We start from the raw sequence: 21261 nt of genomic DNA on the forward strand, positions 1-21261 counted from the left end.
CGAATGTTTCTTTTTCACGTTTCCGTCTTTTGTGTGCCATCACAAAAAGTCTGTGTCAGTGCAGAATCTAATTGAATGAGTGCCATATGAAAAAGGTGTGTCGGATTCTTTGTTATCACACTGTGAATGACTTGGGGTGTAACGGTGCATGTATTGCAATGTTTCGCTACATTTGGTACTGCACAGGGGAATGCTGAGTTCCCACATGGAATATGTGATAAGGCGACTGCCTGGCACTCTACTGTGCATTCAACAGTGGCATTTAAACCGCTTCTCTTTGGCTTATGAGATTGAGCCAAATAAGAAGAAAAGGTCATTAGTATTTTTATAGCATTATAATTCTTACAATAATAGCTACTGCTGCAATTGTATTGATCATGTCTTAAAAAAAAAAAAATCGATTTGAGAATCTTTCATTTATCAGATAATTTACTGCAAATTTTAGGTTTGAGTTTAAATGTCATTAAATCTGTTGGTGTTTAAACAAAAGATGAGCAGTTATGTCTATTAATTTGTTCCCCTGTTGTACTGAATGTGAACCAAACTGTGACTTTAAAATTCATGCATGTCCCACTTTTTGGTGTACCGTTACACCTTTTAAATGACACACCTGTTTAACAATATTTTACAAGGCTTTGCATTGACCTATGTACAGTGTATTGCTTACAGTGGCTTTAATGTGAACTCATTGAAACTGTGTTGTTTTCGTGCCATTGTGGATGTAACTATTAATAATGTCATACAATTATGGACAGTTCAGAAATGCAAATGAAATTGTGTTGTCAGAAACCAGCAAAAAGAAAGACGTTCACCTATATTTGAAAAAGTTCCAACTATTAAATTACTGTCCTCACATCTGTGTACTAGTTGTCATTACAATTGCCTGGTAATTAGATCTTTTTAATTCATTGTACATTCCAAGCAATACAACATCAAACTGGCAACATTTTGCAGAAATGTGGCTGCACTTTGTAGCCTATATTATTAATTTCACTATTCTGACATTATTATGTTGTGATTCAAAGCAATATTGTCAATGTGTGGTGTCTTGAAATGTACATATGAGAGATGTACTGATATAATATTGTACTAGCTACCATCTAACTCATTTTAAAGCTCTAAATGATTATTGTAAACATTCTTTAAATAATTGGCCTTTCAGCAGACATGCCAAACAAAACGGCACCAGTATTCTTAAGGTTTTAGCTCATAAAAGTCAAGTAACGGTAAATATTTGTAGTTTATAGCTCTAACTTAAGTTGTATGTATTTTCTTTTTTACACAACAAATTCCCATTTACTTTTTTTTTTAACACAACCCTACTAAATAAACCTTATATGATACATATTCATTAGTCTAATAATTTATTTGAAATGCAGAATCCTCAGGTTTATGTATTTAGTATTTTTCAAGTAGAATTACTCTAATATGAATGAGAGTATTTATTTAAAATACATAAAGTATATTGTTTGAATCGCATAAAAATCAGGTTACCTATACACGATAAATATACTGTTATGTGAAAAACATATATATATCAAAAAATGTTTATTTTGGTATATGTTTCTTTTGGGAGGTTTGTGTTAAAATTTTCGAGAAAAAAAAAAGTACATTTGAATTTGATATGTAAAAAAAATTACATAAATCTAAAGTTAGGCTTGAAATATTCCTGTGAGTGTTCTGATACACAGATAAATCTCTGTTTTCTTGGTTTGGCGGAACTACAAAAACATTTTTGCAATTGCCTTGTGGTCACGTGTATTTGTTTTAACTATTTTGTTGAATATTCTTTGGTCAAGTTCATTTCAAAATACTTTTATATGAAACATGCTCAAGGCACACTGACCATGTATCATTGCTACTTTATTGGGAAGAAAGAAGAAAAAAAATCTCATGGGAGTCATGAAGTTTATTACTTTCTCTGACAAACCCCGATGGATGGATGGATGGATGGATGGATGGATGGATGGATGGATGGATGGATGGATGGATGGACGGACGGACTTTTAGATTTCAATCAGGGTCATTTTGAGTGTATGAAATAGATGACAATTGCATCTTCAAGTTCAGATACAAACGAATGGAACCCAATCTGGCATGGGGGGAACAGATAGCTGCTCATAAATGATGCATATAAATACACTACTTACAGATAATGGAATTGGAATAGGAGAGCAGTTGTAAGTTGAGTGATGAGGATTGAAAGTCATAGAGCAGCTGTGGACAGTCAGAATGACATCTCTGGGGGACTTCTCAGCGATAAGGGAGATATATGCGAGGAGTGAAGGGGCATAACAAAAATGAGTTTACCAGCTATTGATTTACAGCATGCTATTAAATGTCTGAGGATTAGCCACACTGGGAAAAAAAAAAACAACCTCACAAGTCTTAACAAGTATAAATGTCATCACAAATTTCAGGATGGATGTATCTCGTCTCAGGAAAATATTTAAACTTCCCTTAAATTATATAAGTTTTGATTTGAACTACTGAAAGAACTTTTCCATAATGTTGTCATTGTCAAGTCAGCTGAGTAAGATTCAGCTCATAATTTCTGACACCTTGTCTTCCAAGGTGCTTTCAAGTGTTCTCAATTGAAGTCATGGCTTACATTGCTGACAGATGATTAAAGCCCTTCAACCGACGTGCAAAAAAAAAAAAAAAGATGAAGCAATGTGCAAAGTCTAGAGGCAACTTGACATATTTGAAGTGACGACCTCTCTTGGAAACAACAGCTAGTAATCACCACATTGCCCAAACATAAGGACTGGAAAATCTGTCCCCATTAATGCACAGACACAACTGTGTCCATGACAGGACAGCCTTCAGTTACGGCTGTGGTATCGATATACTATCATACGATCTGCTTGAAAAAATTGCTAGATTACACATTTAGCTATGACTGCTTTGCATAAATTGTTGTTGTGCATTTGGACTTTTAATTAAGAGCTTCCATTGGAACACCTGAAGTACGGAAAAACAGCAGGAGAAAGACTCCACTGCCATGTTTATGTAATCAGTATGAGCGATTTCCGTAATTGATACCTGAGCATATTCAGTGAGTCAATTGCTTCTGCCTTGTCAGACGTCATCACTGGTGTAGCGGTTCACTTGCACCTGCAGGCAGCATGGGGTCAGTTCCCACTCAGTGACAGACGTGAATGTAAATTGTTTGCCTCTATGCATGTCCTGCGATTGACTAGCAACAAGTGCCGGGGACAGCATTAGCGGCATCGTAAACGGATGGCTGAATAGATGCCTCATTAGTCTAATGTGGCCTGAGTGGAACATTGGTCACATTTTCCATAGACAAGTAATTCTTGACAATTTCAGATTTGGAATCCTCTTCATTTGTCAATATGAACTCTCAGGATCAATTGTTTAAGACTGCACAACCTTTAACTTAATAATCGGATACAAATGCAACTGCATATTGAAATGTGATAGTACAGTTTGGTTTCATATTATGTCACTGTAATCAACTAAAAACATAACTTTGAGTATTAAGTATTCCTATCCCAGGCGGATTACGTGGTGATAATTAAAGATGCATGGAAATCATGGACTAAATTATTTCTTTACGTTGGTGAGTTATTAATAGATGGCTGTTGTGGAAATACGTTGAGGTTGAGCATTAGAAATCCAAACAACGGAATTACCATAATTTGTTGATAACACATTTTTCTTTTTCTTTTTTTTTTTTGTCACATTGTATGAACGTGTTTACCGGAACCTAGGGCTAGTGAAAGTTGTGTACTTTAATTCCAATATATTTAATCTTTAATGCTACAAGTTTATATATTAAAAAACGAAAATTTCCCTCCTCACCATGAATCACAGAACATCGCAGCGCTGCCATATTATATCAGTCACAATGTCATAACTTTTGCGAATACATTAGTTTGACTTAACATCATTTGGATTTTGCATCTGCGAAAACGAGACCGCAGAAACATTAACTCTTGAATTTGTAATATACAATTTCAGTGCTCAGCATAAATGAGTACACCCCAACAGGTTTGTAAGAACATCTTTAGTTTCCTTTCAATCAAGATTTTCTATGGAATACAGTACTACAAAATACTCCCAGAAGTGTGGGACATTGACTGCAAACAAGATTTGTTCATTAGTACGCACACAAAAAGTAGTTTCCTTAACAAATTTAGTAAATAACATTTTGCACAAATAAGTATACCCCAAAAAAGATAGTTAATTTGATTAAACTAAGGATTTCGTAACCTATGCAATCTATTAGCAACCTTAATTTCATGTTGTGAGTTAATCGCATATTTTACAGGAAAAAAATTGTCAATTTTGGAAATTATGTTCATTGAGATAATGAATAAAATCTTTACATTTTTCAAAGGGAAAAATACTCAAATACGCTGAACACTGTACCTTGTGCATGCATGTAATTATAATTCTTTCGACAAAGTAACTGCTTCTGTACAAGTAGGGAACAAAGTGTTATCAGTGTGCATGTACAAGCACAAAAGAGCATAACGCTTGCTTTTTTTTTGTTTGGCGCATTTGCAAAGACAAGCTAGGTTTACTTTAAAATTACTGTAAAAAATAGGTTAAAAACCCTAATACAAATTTAGAATGTGGATACTACTATTTTTTACATGCATACCATGTTGCTGGCATAGCCTGAAACAGTTGTTTCTGTAATGTGTAAACAGAAGTGAAATCAGCCATGTGCAAGAGGTTTTAAAGGATCTTTGTGCAGTTTGTCACTTTTTTTTTACTCACGATGGCCCAAAGTGTAACTGCAGCGTCTGTGTTAGGCTCATTAATTAATTGTGCACGTGCGATACGTGCACAATCTTAAAGTGACAGCCACCTTCGACAACCGAAGACATGACTTCAAACAAGGTAAGAAAAAAAAATCCACCCCTCCCCTCACCAAAGAAACTGTGGAGTGCATGGGGGTCCGAGACACTCTACTATGAAGCTGATAGGTGTATACATACAAAGACATGTTGAAATATGTATAAATAAAGTTGATTTATTTAGTTGTATGATAGATGTTGAAAATTAGGTGAGTTCAGTATCCGAGAGGCCAATGCTCAAGGTGGCCTACCTCTGAACAAGACAATGTCAGCTTCCGGACAAAAACAAATTTGCGACCACTTTAAGAGGACCTCTTCAAACTGAGAGACACTCAGAAAATAAATTACTATTTCACATTTCAAATGACTTCTGACTTCATTTTCATGCAAGACACAGAATCTACAGCCTTGTGAGTGCTCAACTGACACTTCCTAAAAACAGCCAAGTAAAGTAAATTGGGCGCCTTACCGCTGTTGTGCCCCTCCACAAACACTACAGATTGGCAATTTACTACAGTACTGATCTTTGAACTGTACATAGTTTTTTGTTATTGTTTTGTGATTGGGTATTGTACTCTAATCTCAAAGCTTACACTAATGCAAGTTTGATTTTAAAAGAAAAGCAACAAAAAAGGTAGATGCATCTCATTAATGAGGAATTCTTAGAACAGGCCCACTTGGCTACTCATGTGGTCCTATCAGCATCATCTACGTATTTGTCTTTCATTAAATTTGAATACATTTTCTATAATCACTATATTTATTATTTACTTAAATAATAAAGGGCTAAGTGGTCACAAGAAGTCAACGAAATAGAAATTGGAATGATGGGTGTGTCACCACAGGATTTCTGTCACGGTTTTCGCCTCAGCAGCTTCCATCCTCTTCCAGACTTCTATTCCCATATCCTTAACCTTAATAGGAATAGCTTCCAAAGACGGCCACGGCACAGAACAAGCTTTCCTGTGAAAGTGACAAAAATATTCTGAAATAAACACACACCATTACAAAGCCACTCAAAAAAAAAATCACAGCAGACCAAACAGGAAAAAAAAAGTACTTGCATTCATGAAAACATCTTCCGCATAGTTGTCTGTATCAGCATCCCATAAACACCTTGACGACATCCTGACAAATTCAACAAGTTTTATTCAACGGTTTAAAATAATTTGAATCAATACGTCACCCACTTGACTCCTTGTCCGCGTTGTTCTCCAATTGTCACTTGCACGACAAATTTGTACCTGTCAAACCCTAACTCTGTGTTGGAAGGAAAAAATAAACAACACAGTGATGACTAATAACGCAAACATTGAATTGGCTATTCAATTTCATTGAAGGACTCACGCTTCACTTTATTCTTCACAGAGTCGGCCAGTGTGCGGGTAAGCTCTGGGACCTCATCTGGGTCATATTCTACTTCAAACAGGCGCGCTTTCACTGTTTCACGAATGCACTCCTTTACAACTGCAGGCTTGAATCTAGAATGTTACATAAAGGACAGAAAGAATATAAAATTCACCTCAGTCCAACATGCAATCCTGAAACGTTACCTACCATCTGAAAGAGCACTTGAAATTAAATAGGTATCTTTTATTTTGAATCCCGAACGTCAGAACTGTGCAGATGTACTGATCAATAAGCAAACTTTTTGTGCTGTGTGGCTAATTTATTATTCAAATATTCTATATTTGATTGTTTCATTGCGTCATTCTGAGAGCCGTTGGTGTCACCTTCCTAAAGTGACGTCTTTTTTTTCTCAGAAATATGACACTAATACTGATTATATCATACATATTACTTAATCATTTCATTTCAGTGGTAGAATTCTTACCCGTTTCACTAACTATGCAGCCGATTTTAGCAGAGGCGGCCAACATCATATTTTAAGATCGTGTTTGTGACCCGACTTAGAGCAACAAATAAATACCAAACGACGGTCAACTTGATTAGCTTTGTTTTACGCCTTTTATGGAGACGGTTTTTAAATATTTCACAGTGATGACACCCATTAGTACAATAAAGCTTGATTGTCAGGAAATTGGAAAATGTCGTTTCACGGTAGCTAGGCAACAGGAGCGTCGGCGATGCTACGGCTACAAGCTAAGCGTCACACTATACGGACTTAGCTTCAAACAACTCACTTGTACTGATAGTTGGGTCGTATGAGGTATGAATCTGAGCCTTCCATGGCATGTCCGTGATATAATAGCTTAACAAGGAGTTTGGTGCAGAAAAGTAAAGCGAGCAGTCCTTCACTCGCTCTTTGTAAAGTTTGTTCACTACATCGCCGGAAGTTGATACGTTCCCCTTTGCATTCATCGGAAGTGACTGACAGGTCCTCTTTTTACGACCAAGTTCTGTTCCTACGATGGTGACGCAACCCCATTGAAGCTCAAATGAGAGCGACTGATGGGGAAAAAAAAAAAAAAAGTTTTCGTCCAATAAAATACATAGTGGAGTAAATCCATTTTTACAAATCTCTTCACGTACTGTAAGCCAATGCATCATTTCGAATGTGCTGACTGGGAAAATAATGTGATCACCATTTCCGTCAGAGTGCCTTCTTTGTAAAAGGTCAGCTACTCCTACCTTTTACACTGTTTTCAATCTGTTCTTAGTAATGCATTATGGGTCACAAATTGGTGTCTCGTAACTGTACAGCTTTAACCTTGAGAGCCTTTCGCAGATAGCTAAGACATTTTAAGGTAGCCGCCCTACAGTAATGCGATTCCGTCATTCATGCAAAAACTGGATGATGAGTCACACACAGTATTGTATAACTTAAATTAGAGTACAGCTTTAAAGTTTTATTTGGGGTTTTCCACAATAGCTCATTTTAAATGTTTTTGTGTAAGAAATCATAGGAATTTCTAAGTGTGGAAGTAGGCCAATAAAGGTAATGTTTAATTAATTTACAGAACAATTCTGCAGTGGTAATGTACCGGTATATAAACAAGATAAGTTAATTTCTGAGATATACTGTAACTATTTATATGTTCTGCAGCATATAATAATTAATATTCAGCACTGTAGCCACTCTCTTATTAGAGAAACGGCACGTTAATAACTCCTAAAATGCAATATGCTATTAAGAGGGAGACAAATTAATTTCCTAAAAAAATAAATAAATAAAAATGCTGTGATAATCAAAGTGCCCTAGGTGTAAACAATATGTTGACAATTTCACAGCTGAATTTCTGTTTATTTATAGGACTGTAGGCATGCTGCAGGGAAATAACTATCAGATATTATAGTGTTGTTGTCAGAATTGCAAATGCACTTCTAATGGTCTTGAATATCTTATTCATTTTGGGCTATTAAGGATTTATTTATGTTTATTTTTCAGGGTAGAGTGATAATAGCAAACATCTTCAATGATTTTTTTTTATTTTAAATATTGGATGACACAATATGTCAGATGAACAGATGTATGTATGTACATTGTACAGTTTGTACGTATATGTGAATGACACAACCTGCTTATTTTAAACAAAAATGCGGTGAGACAAAAATATTGCTGGTGATGTGTTGCCATACGAGAGCATGCCTCTTGTTCACAGGGAATAAACACTTTATTTGTTTGTGAGCAGGTGTGACAATCCATGTCTCACACGCACATGCGTGTGCATTGGGGCTGCGGTTTATTTTTTGTTTTTGGATAAATTCCTATGAAAAAAGCGGCTGGCTTGCCTTGCAGAGTTTTTGCTTTAACCACATTATTTGCATGTTTTACATTCTCAGCTTCATGCTTCAGGTACATTGCCACTATATATACAGTATGTACAAGCAGGCCGATAAGGAAAACTCAAATCTTCTAGGGATTGATAAGTTGTTGTTTTTTTTGTTTTTTTTTTATCTGTCAGAAATTTACAGCTATATTTTAATATGATAAAGGCATACCGTACTACCAGTTCTCTACAGGCACACATGGGAAAAAAGATTTGACATCATGAATCATTCACCTAAGGTAGTCTCGTCTCCATTTGTACTGTACATGCTGTATGTTTTGATCAACTTACAACTGATACCAATTGAATTCTAGTGTCCACTGCTATCAATGAAGCTCATGCTGATTATGCTGCTAGTCTTTATTGCAGGTATGTTTTTTTGCAGTGCTGAGTTTCCCTTCGGGGGCTTTTAATAAGCATAAGTAAATTATTTATTTATTTAAAGTAAAGCGCTTTTGTTTCTGACCTATCAGCTCCATGCAGCGCCATCAAGGTAAACTGCTCCGAACCGAACCAACTGGCTCTTCTGGAGGCCCTGAAGCCCATCTTTAAGATGGACGCCATCCGGCCAGTCATAAACATGACAACCACCACCACCGTCCGCTTATACTTCATCCTCTATGGAATATTAGGAGTGGTATGTTCAACCCAGTATAAATATTTATATATTATATCTCTAACAGCAGGTAAACTTTGAAGCTTACTCTTGAAATAATTGAATTGGGATTTGTATATTAGTAGTAATCGTAAATAATACAAATTATTTCAAATGACTTGAAACTAGAATGTGTTTTTATTAATGAAAGTGGACAGTCTTATTGGTTGCTGTGAATGTAACTCTGACCAAATTGAAGCATCTGTTTTACAGAACGAGAAGGCTCAACTCCTGACCACTTATCTTTGGCAGCATTTTGTAAGTACTGTAATGCATCCTTATTTGTTGTTGTGATGATGGAACTGCAGTGACGTGCGATGTTATCACGTTTCCGTTTGCATGCATATCCACGTTGTGTCAGTGGTGGCAGAATGAGTTTGTCACTTGGGACCCAGTCCAGTGTGGCACCGACAAGATAACTCTTCCCAGAGAGAAATTTTGGGTTCCAGATGTTGTCATCCGTGAATTGTGAGTTTCAAACAATAATGTGCGTTTTTTTTAGATTCATCTGTACATGATAAGTATGATGTATGATGTGTTGTTTTAGACTGCTTAAATTCCCAAACCTACTTTTTTTTTCTCACTGTCTTAACTAGAAAACTAACAAACACACAAAACATGATCCTTGCAGAAAAAGCATATGGTTAAACAAAACCTAATTGTATTTATTTTAACCACTGTTTAACCCCTAACCGCTGGTTAAATTCCTAACCCACGCTTAACTAACCGACCATTAAATGTGTTGTTCAAGACATGATTAGTCACCATCAACGGCACCGCAAAGTTAACCATGCCATTTATGTGATGGATTAGCACCTGATATATTCCACAATTCCTCCTTTTGTTTACTTCCGGGACCAAATGACTACTGTGAACACTTACTTTAAACAAAATTAAAAATAATGGTGATGTAAGACTATTTCATCATTCTGTATTATATAATCATCTCCCCTTTTCTCTGTAGAATAATAAAAAAAAAGAAGGTAAAACATCAATTTGTACATCTAAGTGTGTATCTTTGTGTTGCAGTATGGATCAAGACAAAGCTCCATTTGTTCCATATGTGAATCTGCACAGTGATGGAAAAATGCACGACGCAAAACCGGCCCGAGTTGTCAGTTCGTGTAACCTGGACATCTACACTTTCCCCTTTGACGAACAGGACTGCACTCTTACCTTCGGCTCATTTGTTAACCTGGGTAACGGATTTTTCACTTTGACTTTTGATCCTAGTTAATTAAGGAAACTGAAAATAAGGAAGTCAATTACGATCTTCAATGGGTTTTTAATGTACAGCGTTATTCCTATTAAGGTCGATTGGTAGATGGGACATACGAGATGGCTGCTGGTCGTAGTCATTAAATCAAAATCAGAGGATTTCCCCTGTAAAAGAAAGAATGGATTCACATTAGATGGTTGATGCCATTAATTCGATTAAGTTCGTGGCATACGTAAAATGTAGTAGTCATGAATATAGAGTACGTTACAGTCATGACAGGTCTACAAAGACTAAAACAAACTAGACTAAGCGCAATTTCTGGAGAAATTGCAGGGGAATGCTGAAAGCAAATTGAGAGATAAATTGTGAAATTATAACCTCCTGCTTGATGATAAGTTATAGAAGTGGGTGTGGAAAGTGATACTTAGAAAAAGTTCAAAACGTTTTAATGTCCCATTGAAAATGAATGGGGAAAAGTTTATATAAATCTTAATTTGTGCAAATACTGTAAGTAATGTGAAATCAGATGACATATACCCCGCGAAGCGTGAATTTTTGAAGCTAGTTGAAATTTGAACAATGTAAATAGGAAGATTTATGTGGGAGTTGGTTAGGCGGCAAAAAAGTGTGGAGATTAAAAAGATAAAATAAAATAATATATGTGGGATGCTTCAGAATTCCCACAGTGACTCAAATGTTACCATATTCTATCTTGAATACAAAATGGTGCCATTCTGGCCTTTACAGCTAAACATGTTTTCTTTTGTTCAGCAAGTGACATGAAAGTGTCCCTGTCGATGTCTGACGAATTAATCACAGCCAAATCCAAGAAGCTGATGACCACTTTAGGGGAGTGGGAGCTGCTGAGCATCACTGCCATAAAGCAGAATCATCAACATGAGAGTGAACATACCTACGTGGATGAGCTTCAATTTCATGTATGTCAGATTGTATTGCATGCTAATGAACCGAATCTGAATAAAAGAATGCTTCATCAGAGTCCAAAGGAAGTAAAATATGACATGATGTTTTCAAATCTTTTGCTAGATCCGACTGCGACGCAGGTCCACGCTTTACGTGGTTAACCTGCTGCTCCCCAGCAGTTTCCTTATCACAGTGGACCTTTTTAGCTTCCTGCTACCTCCGCAAAGTGTGGACCGCTCCGCCTTCAAGATGACCCTCATCCTGGGCTACACAGTCTTCCTGCTCATCATGAATGACTTGCTGCCTATCACAGGAAACACCATCCCCATCATCAGTGAGTGCCACATTCATGATCAGTTTCCCTTTTATGTGTTACAATATCATATCACATTACGGACAGCATGGGATTTGTAGTTCTTTATATTTATTATGTTTTACACAACAGTGTTATATTTATTTATTTTAAAACAAGGTTAAGTTAAAGGTCAATCTTTATTAATTTTTATATGCGTGTTTATGATCAGTCTCTCAATTTTATTAGAACTTATTTCCCTATTTCTCTGTTTGCATTGCATTGCATTGCATTAATGGCGTTAACTGAAGAAATTTGCACAGCCATGGATTAAAAAAAAAACAAAAAACGTGTTTTAGTAAGTGTCTTTGTGGATTTACAAAAGGCATTTGACACTTTCGATCATGAAATATTATTGCATAAATTGATTAAATATGGTATACAAGGTATTGCACATCAATGGGTTAAATTCAATAATAGGCAATCAAAACACAGTTATGTAACTTGTGGGGTGCCCCAGGGATCAATTCTGGGGCCAGTACTTTTCTTCCTCTATGTGAATGATATTGCAATTATTTTGAAATTGTTAAAATATATTTGGTTTGCGGACGACATTTTATGCCGGGGAAAAAAAATAAAATAAAAAAATATATATAAATATATATATATATAAATATATATATATATATTACAGGTAATAGAGAAATAGTTTAAGAATAAGAATATTATGAAGTGGTTTAACGCCAACAGACTTGTCTATAAAGCTACAAAAACAACAACTTTAAAATTCAATGAATTCATGGAGTTTAAACCACCTTAAAATAATGTATAAAGTCCATCATGAAATTTTACCAATTCATATGCAAATTAAATAAATACACTAAATAAATAAATAATTAAATAAATAAATAAATAAATAAATAATGGGAGTCCAAATTAAGAGGAACTGATGTTTTTTAATTACTTAAAAAAAAGTATATATAGCACAAGGTCATGCTGTTGAATCATTTTGTTTAATGGTTACCTTGAAAGCATCTTGACTGCTGTCATTTATTTTGTGTTATTATTTTTGTGTGTGTGTTGATCAGGGGCAGATATCATAAGTTTCACTTCTTTCTGTCCCCTTTAATTTTTTTTTTTAAAGAATGAAATAAAAATGTTGAATTGAATTGAATAAAAAAAGTTTGTTGATTTTAGGAGGTAACCGTACAATTATAAAGACATGGGAATAGAACCTCTGGCACATTATTAAGAATTATTAAGAATTCTCTCTGAGATCACCCATAACTCTAATGGATAGAAAATGGTTGGATAGATGGAGGTCTGTCATGGGTTTGCAATTTGAAACTCTCATGGTCAATTAATGCGTGTTCATGTTCAGAGAGCTCTCAGCCACAACTTCCAAGCTGTCTGTGAGACTGCATCAATAATAGCACACGCGCCCAATGATTTTATAAACAAATGCCTGAGTCTGGTGAAGTGCAACATTGGTAGCGTTGATCATTTGCATGATCCATAAACAGTGTGGGCAAACACGTACGGATTTCCATGTCGTCGCAATTCAAATCGCAAGCAAACAAGAAGGAACTTGTATAGATTTCTTTGCTCGAGTTACAATTGCTTATTTAATTCTTGACCACTGAATGTGGGTGTGACTTACCCCATGTCTTTCATGCCAGATGTGTTCTTCTCTTTATGTCTGGCCCTGATGGTGGCCAGTCTCCTGGAGACGATTGTCATCACCAACTTGCTGCTTAGCTCCAAAAATGTCACTCCTGTTCCACACTGGATACGCATGCTTGTTCTGCGCATCCTGGGTCGTCTTGTCGGAATGCCTTGGGAAGAAGTCAAAGATGCAGGTATACAGAGATTGGTGATGATTAGTCACCTCTTCTTACACACTGAACAAAGTAAACATCGTAGGATCTCATAGCTTGGATTAGAACTAGGGTCCAAACGATTATCAGCCTCCGATTATAATTGGCCAAAACTATCGTCCAATTGGGCCAAATGGCCAATTATTTTGCCCTTAAAACGTTATCATGGAAGAAAACGTTTCCAATGCTGTGAAAGTCCCCTGAATGCACCATTTTTGCTTGCGTAGCATTAGAAGCTAGCAAGTGTGTAGCGTATCTTATACTGATTATTTTGTTGTCCATAAGCATCCTTTAAGCTGTTTAATGACACCCCAGTTGGAGTTAACTGTAAAACTAAACACATTAGCCTAGCGCTAATGCTAAAAGTGAAGGGAAGATCCCATTCAAATGCTAACAGGACGTTAGCATGGACTTCGGGAGTATTTTTCCTTCAAATGATTAATATTCCCACAAAAAATGCTGTGGGAACACAATTTATGCATTAAATATATGTTTCTAAATAATCCATCCATCCATTTTCTTAACCACTTATTCCTCACAAGGGTCGCGGGGGGCGCTGGAGCCTATCTCAGCTGGCTCTGGGCAGTAGACAGGGTACACGCTGGACTTTTTGCCAGCCAATCGCAGTGTTTCTAAATAATCATCGGATTAATGAGTATTTTTTTCTGCCAATATTATCACGATATAAAGGTCACGATACGATAATTATCACGATACTGTGGGGAGGTTGGTGATCCAAAAAAGGTCACATTTTTGTAAAAACTAAAAAAGGTCATACTAAAAACACACATACACACACACACACGCACACCCCCCCCCCCCCCCCCCCCACACACACACACAATATTGTGCTTTTTTTACATGACAGCAATGCATATAAACAACCTACAATCTAATAGCAGTTAATATTGAGGAACCTATGCAATTATTAATAATAATAATAATAATAATAATAATAATAATAAAGTTCCGGTTCACAAGCATTTTACGTGTGCCTTCATCTAACCATCTGTGTGGATTTTAAAATTAGAAGGGCCAAAACATGCCTTGTGAAAATTAAACTGCACTGCACCAAAAAAAAATAGCCACCAGAGGGTGCTAGAACTGCACAAATGGAAATCAACCCAACCTTTTTAGTAGATGTGCTGCTTTTAATATTGTGGCATCATGAGGGCGATATATTGTGGCAGTTTTAATACTGTATCGCGATATCACGATATTGCTATTATCGTTAGAGTTAAAACCATAACTTTGTCACACCAGTCCTGTTATTTTTCTGCCGCACCCCCATACATTGAATCTGTCTTAACAGACACAAGAGGCAGCAGTGTGTCCGCACAGCACGGATGTGATGACGAACCTCACGAGGAGAAGGGACCGGCAGTGGAGGGGAGGGCCCTGCAGGAGCTGAGGAGCCTCGGTGGAGACCTGAAGGTCCTCCGCCTGCAGGTGGAGCAGCAGCTGGGGAGCAGCCAGAGCTCAAAGGAGTGGATCCAGGTGGGTTTCATCATAGACCGTCTGCTGTTTGGCATCTACCTTCTCTTCATATGTGTCAGCTTCATCACCATCAAGATCATCTGGGTCAAATCCTATAACCAGTAGATTACATCTTTTCTTTTTTCTTTTTTTTTTTATGTGTGTGGAATTGATTTATAGACAATTTTGACATGTTTAATAATTAAATTACCCCTCATATACAATTAGTGCTGATTAGATGTTGTGTTAAAGTATACAATGCTAAAAATAAAATTATCTGGATAAATACTTGATAGTTTTGGCTGATCTTCATTTCAATTTCTCTTTATCATTCTGACGTGAGTTCTCTATTAAAGATACACTGTGTATTATGTACTGACATCTAGTGGTGAACTAATAGAATGCAATGAGTTGGAAGCACGCACACTATGGTGGCTCACAGAGACTGCACTTCACAAGCCTACCACCAATTACTACCAATTATTATTTGGAGTGAGTGAGCAGCCTGGCGAGTAACCAAGATAGTTAGCCGGAGCAGCTAACTGCAGCAACTATTTTCCGAGTTGAAGGTAAAACAGCTTATAAAAAAAATAAATAAATAAAATAAAAAATAAAAAAGATACACAGTCAATTGACCCTAGATTGTTCCATGACATTATATTAGTAGGATGATTTTGATTGTGTTTTTCGGTAAAATATGTACATATGTACATAGTGACTCCAGATTGTGGTGTATAATGGGAAAATGTTGCGTTGTTTATATTGTGTGGCCAGGGAGTAGGGGAGGCCCCAGCACTTTTACAGCATATTCTTTGAGAGGAGTCTCACTGTCCATCACTTTGTAAACAAACAGATGTAGTCCTTATAGACAGATATTTGCTTAATTGAAAAGAACATTATGCACAATGCTGACTATAGGGAAGAAAGAAAAAAAAACTAAGATTTTTTTTTTTTAAATTTATGTTTGCCTTGGATAAAAAGTCAGAACTGTAATATGTATTCTCTTTCCTACAATTGAATTATAGAAGGAAGGAAGGAAGGAAGGAAGGAAAGAAAAAGACAGACAGGAAGCGTTTAAAGAGAGCACGTATAAAAGTGACTTAAATGGGAACACTTCACACAATCCCACCATTACTCAACCTAACAACCACTTTTGACCCGCTGTTAATGTTTTTAGCGCTGCCCGCAGAAAATCAAGCCTTCTGTGGTTCTCTTCATCTTCATCTCTCTCTTCGCACATGGTAAGAACATGCAGACCACATCGATTTTGCAAACCTCTTCTAACTGTTTGTTATTGACTTTTTGAGTCATGCTAATAGCCTCCTGGCTAATGTCATCAGTCATCAGCAAACTGAAAGTGGCGCCAAATAAGGGCAATTCAGTGAGGTGCCTTATCATATGTTAGGTATTGCAAGTGGAAGATAAACAATTTTTGACTCACTTTTTTCTGTAATGTAAACTAACCCTAAAATCATGTCAAAGTATGGCATATTGTGACAAAATATTTCCAGCATGTCTGCCATCTTTGATTCAGTACAATCCAGTTTGCCGGCTCACCTCAGTGTCTTTGGTTCTTTGTTTAGCATCATGCAGCTTCATCATGCCCAACTGCTCTCGGCCAGACGGCCCCGCCCTGCTGGAGGCTCTCAGGCCCGTCTTTGACCTCAGCTCCATTCGACCCGTCGTGAACATTTCCACCACCACGCATGTCAATGTTGCCTTCATCCTAATTGGCATTCTCGGGGTGGTAAGGGGACATTTGACATTCATCGCAAACGAGGTCACAATTTCTTTCTTAAATGATTTCTTCGTTCAGGATGAAAAGGCTCAGATCCTGACAACATTTATCATCCAGATGTTGGTAAGTCATCACTTTCTATTTTCTTCAGCATGGTGGACTGTTTTTTCAAATGTTTTTTTTTCTTTTTCTATTTACTGGGTCAATAATGATCATCTTAAACAGTATATTACAATGTGACTCTATCAGTGCTCCTGTGTTGCAGAAGTGGAAAAATGAGTTCGTAAGATGGGATCCAAACGAGTGCGGTGCCTATTGGATTATAGTCCCGAGAAAAGAACTGTGGGTGCCCGATGTGGTCATCAATGAGTTGTAAGTCAATTCACAATGAAGGAGGAACCATAATTAGCACCCTGAAAATATTCAAGCTCAACAAAAGTACAACTCAGCATGTTGCAGTTGAATTCACGTAAATTTCCGCTTCCGGCAGTATGGAGAGGAACTCGGCACAATATACGCCATACACGTACGTGTATCACGACGGCTTCGTGTTCGATTTACAGCCCGTCAGAGTGGTGAGCTCCTGCAGGCTCGACATCTACATGTTTCCATTTGACACCCAGAACTGCACTTTAACCTTTAACGCCTACCTGTATCACTGTAAGTACTAACTGATCCATGCTCCTTTTGTAAAAATATATATTGACACCTCTGTTGTTTGTTTGTATGTGTCTGTGATTGAGTTTTTTTCCTCAGTCTTTGCATTAAAATTATTTTGTGTTTATTATTATTATATTTTTATTTCATTTTTTTTTCAGGGGCAGATATCACGTTTCACTTCTTTTTGTCCCCTTTCATTTATTTTTTGAAGAATGAAAATTTTTATTTTTATTTTATTTTGAATTCTATCAGGGTCAAATATATTACATTGTGAGTCTGACACGGACATTTCCAACGAATAATACATGTTCAAATGCAGTAATTTCACCAAAAGTTTGGACTTTCCTGCAAGAGCAAAAACAAGATCACGGACAGGAAAAAGCAAGGCAATGATGTCATACATTGCCATAACATAACAGTCAGGGAAAAGCTCTGATATGTTGTGATGAATTAACTCTTCTATTATAATTCTTCTTTTCATTCTATATTTCAAATGAAAGTCATCAAAATGATTTTTCTTTCAGTACCTGCAGTAAAGATTGGCCGCTTAGCGTCATCAGACGAAATACTCAAATATTCCAAAGAAATGATGACAACGATGGGAGAATGGGAGCTCACCGGAATCAAAGCATTACATCAGCAGTCGCCATCTTCGAGTAACAAGACTTCTTATGAAGAGCTTCGCTTCTTTGTAAGGATCAATTTAGGGATTATGTATGTCTGAAAGGCTGTAAACCTACTGTACATAAGGGGTGGACAAACTTTTGTCCTCAAGAACCACGTTTGATTTTCAAAGTGGCCTGATAGTTCTTTCACAGATTAGGTAGAAATAAAATAAAAAGTTTAAAAAGAGTTGATATTGATAAAATAATAATTCTAATATGTACAAGCTATTTATTAGAGATGGGCGAGTTCCAATACCAGGAACAGTATCATGCCGATATCCAGCCTTATTTCAAGGTATCGGTCCTCACGACGGTAACCTATCAGGAACTAAAAATAAAATATTAGAATAATAGAAAATTACCAATTAATTTCATGTAATTCTAAGAAAAAAATTATCTGTCATTTTTTGGGGGGGAAATTTTATGCATCAAGAGTACGAGTGGTATTGGTACTTGGTATTGGTATCGGTGAATACACAAGAGTTGAGTACTGTACATTAGAATATAGCTACGTTTCATCATTATTCACAAATCTGTTGAAAACACTGGGGAAAGGAGTGTTTTGCAACATGGTCCTGGTTGATCTCTTATACGCTGTTGCCACCTGCTGGCCGTATTTGTAATAACTACCATTGCTTTAAGTATTCTCTTCAGTTCAGAGGCTGGTCGGAAAAATAGTGGTCAAAACGTATCATGTCAAATACAAGACATTTTGAGCCCTCTATTTAGTGAGTATAATGCTGTTTTTTCCCATTAAAACTCTGACGTATATGATCTGACACATTCATTGCACGGATAATCCATTAGAGGGCAGTATCACTCAGCTGATTGCTTTTCCAGCGACCTTGCAAGGTCACCCAATTGAGAAAGACCTATAGTTATTAATAGTAATTCATATCAGTTGTAGCTGATTTTTGTAAATACCAATATGTTTTATATGTCCGTTCATTATTATATTTTTGACAGTTATAAATGTACGAATTTAAAGCATTGCGACCGGATGTATCAAATATGACAAAAATCAAAAGTCAGATGTGGAAGTTGATTTTCAAAAAAAAAAAAAAAAATGTTCAAAAGGACCAATAAATACTCTATCTACAAAGAATCAGAATTTTCTCTCATATCTTTCATGGTTGAGGCTTTATCTAAACTACCTGTTGGGCTGTATTAAAGAAAGGAAGATTCTTATACAGTAGAAGTCAGAAGAAAAAGTTGCCTGTTGTATTCTGCCTCCAGAAAAATATCCGCACTTGGTGACAAAATGTTATTTTCTCACCTACAGATTTCATTGCGGCGCAGGTCCACGTTGTACGTGGTCAACCTGCTGATCCCGTCCTGCTTCCTCATCACAGTGGACCTTTTCAGTTTCCTGCTGCCTCCTCAGAAGGTGGACCGCTCCTTGTTCAAGATGACGCTCATCTTGGGCTACACCGTCTTCTTGCTCCTCATGAACGACCTGCTGCCCATCACTGGAAACACCATACCGCTCATAAGTATGTGTCGTGTAAAACGACAAATGTAATTGTCCAAGAATTTCCAAACGTCATGTTTTTCATTTCAGATGTGTTCCTGTCTCTTTGCCTGGCTCTGATGGTGGTGAGTCTTCTGGAGACCATTCTCATCACCAACCTGCTGCACAGTTCTGCTCACTACTCAGACGTCCCTCGCTGGATCCGACTGTTAATCATCCACATAATAGGCCGCCTGGTTCTGCTTCCTCCAAAGCCCGCACCAGTGGAGCAGATCATCCAGAATCCTGTCACACTAGGTAACATGATACACGAGAAGTCAAATGACAAAGAAGCATTGGTAGCTTCTCCTCTGCAACAGAAATGGACGCTTCCAATCAGCGAGCAGGTGAGGAGGAGGCCCACGGACCACTAGACGAGGACAAGGCCGTGGAGGAGCTAAGGAGCCTGGGAAGAGACCTCCGAGTTATCCGGCTGAAAGTGGACCAGGAGCTGAACGTCAGCCCGAGCACAGAGGAGTGGGTCCAAGTGGGTTTCATCATTGACCGCTTACTGTTCGTCATCTACGCCCTCTTCTTATCTGTCAGCTTCGTCACCATCATCGGCGTGTGGGTCTACTCACATAACGCCTCACTAGTCTAAATATTGTACTCTGGTTAATATTGGGTTAGTGGAATATGAGTTAAGCAGCAAAATCCAGCATTTATTTATTTATTTTCAATATCAGAGTGGCCATTTTGCTACCTGCTGTCGAGCGAAAATGACATCACAGTTGCTCACGTCTCAAGTAACAACCAATCACAGCTCAGCTTCAGAAAACAGGTGAGTTGTGATTGGTCGTTGCCTGAGCAACTGTGATGTCATCTTCAGTCGACAGCAAGTAGCAAAATGTTCGACCCCTGAGATGGATAAAAACGGCTGGATTGCGCTTCTTAACTCATATTCCACAAATGTAATATTAATCAGAATGTCATGTTTCGGACTAGTGAGGTCACATACAACATATTATTGTCATGAAATGTTTAAGGTTGACTTCCCCTTAAAATAATTGTTTGTTGTGTATTGTTTTTGGTGTTGTTTTATACTTGTTCCGTAAAGAAAAAATACTCAACCAGCTATGTAATGCTGCAGGTACATTAGTGTATTGAGTAGTATTAGTATGAGTGATACAATTTAGAAATGAACCCTTTTTGCTCTAGGTTCAGATATTTTGTGTTTATTTTTAAATCACTGTTCCAAACAGTAATCATTAATTAGTTGCATAAGTGTGCACACCTTCTTATAATTGTTTTTTGGCTCTGTTCAGTACCAGTCACATGATTCAAGCTCATGTTATTTAGGAGTTAGCATATACCTTCTATCATTTAAAGTGCATGTGATTCATCCTTAATAAAGTTTAGATGTTCTAGTAGGCCTTTCTTGACTTTTATTTCCATTTTCCATCCATTTTCCTTTCGATCAGAAACCTGAAGGTTTTGTGCAAATACTGACAGGAATTTGAACTGCGCATAATTCCATGTGATTGGCCGGCAGGGTGTAAGAGCAGCTCACCTATGACCCTAATGAGTATAGCTAGATGGAACATCATCATCCTCATCATCATCATCATCAACATAATTGCTATTATTCATTTTTAGTTTTTCATGTAAATGTTTATCAACTCTCATCTTGCAATATATATTTTATTAAGTTTCAGTCAGTTTCATTCTTGAATTCAGCTACT

At 37.0% G+C, this 21261-nt stretch overlaps 2 protein-coding genes across 5 annotated transcripts; one reads left to right on the top strand and one right to left on the bottom strand.

Moving 5' to 3' along the window:
* Positions 1–4988: 4988 nt before the first annotated feature.
* Positions 4989–7179, bottom strand: dynlt2b (dynein light chain Tctex-type 2B). Its single transcript, XM_077535003.1, has 5 exons — positions 6977–7179; positions 6180–6313; positions 6023–6092; positions 5897–5960; positions 4989–5795 (listed from the first exon to the last, which is right to left on the bottom strand). The coding sequence occupies exons 1-5, from the start codon at positions 7021–7023 to the stop codon at positions 5748–5750; spliced, it is 363 nt and encodes a 120-aa protein (XP_077391129.1). The 5' UTR covers positions 7024–7179; the 3' UTR covers positions 4989–5747.
* Positions 6983–20226, top strand: LOC144027457 (5-hydroxytryptamine receptor 3C-like). Of its 4 annotated transcripts, XM_077535000.1 has the most exons (20): positions 6983–7409; positions 8730–8802; positions 8878–8932; positions 9037–9200; positions 9432–9476; positions 9580–9686; positions 10248–10417; positions 11209–11375; positions 11485–11695; positions 13333–13512; positions 14843–15027; positions 16184–16247; positions 16590–16753; positions 16823–16867; positions 17010–17116; positions 17235–17404; positions 17929–18095; positions 19352–19562; positions 19631–19837; positions 19900–20226. In XM_077535000.1, exons 2-20 carry the CDS (start codon positions 8785–8787, stop codon positions 20178–20180), a joined length of 2718 nt encoding a protein of 905 aa, XP_077391126.1. In that variant the 5' UTR covers positions 6983–7409; positions 8730–8784; the 3' UTR covers positions 20181–20226. The 4 variants fall into 4 exon arrangements, with proteins under 4 accessions (XP_077391126.1, XP_077391125.1, XP_077391127.1 ...); XM_077534999.1 differs by having other exon boundaries at positions 16590–16867; XM_077535001.1 differs by lacking the exons at positions 8730–8802; positions 8878–8932 and having other exon boundaries at positions 16590–16867.
* The last annotated feature ends 1035 nt before the right edge of the window (positions 20227–21261 follow it).

This window comes from Festucalex cinctus, chromosome 10, assembly GCF_051991245.1.
Source record: "Festucalex cinctus isolate MCC-2025b chromosome 10, RoL_Fcin_1.0, whole genome shotgun sequence".
NCBI lineage: Eukaryota > Metazoa > Chordata > Actinopteri > Syngnathiformes > Syngnathidae > Festucalex > Festucalex cinctus.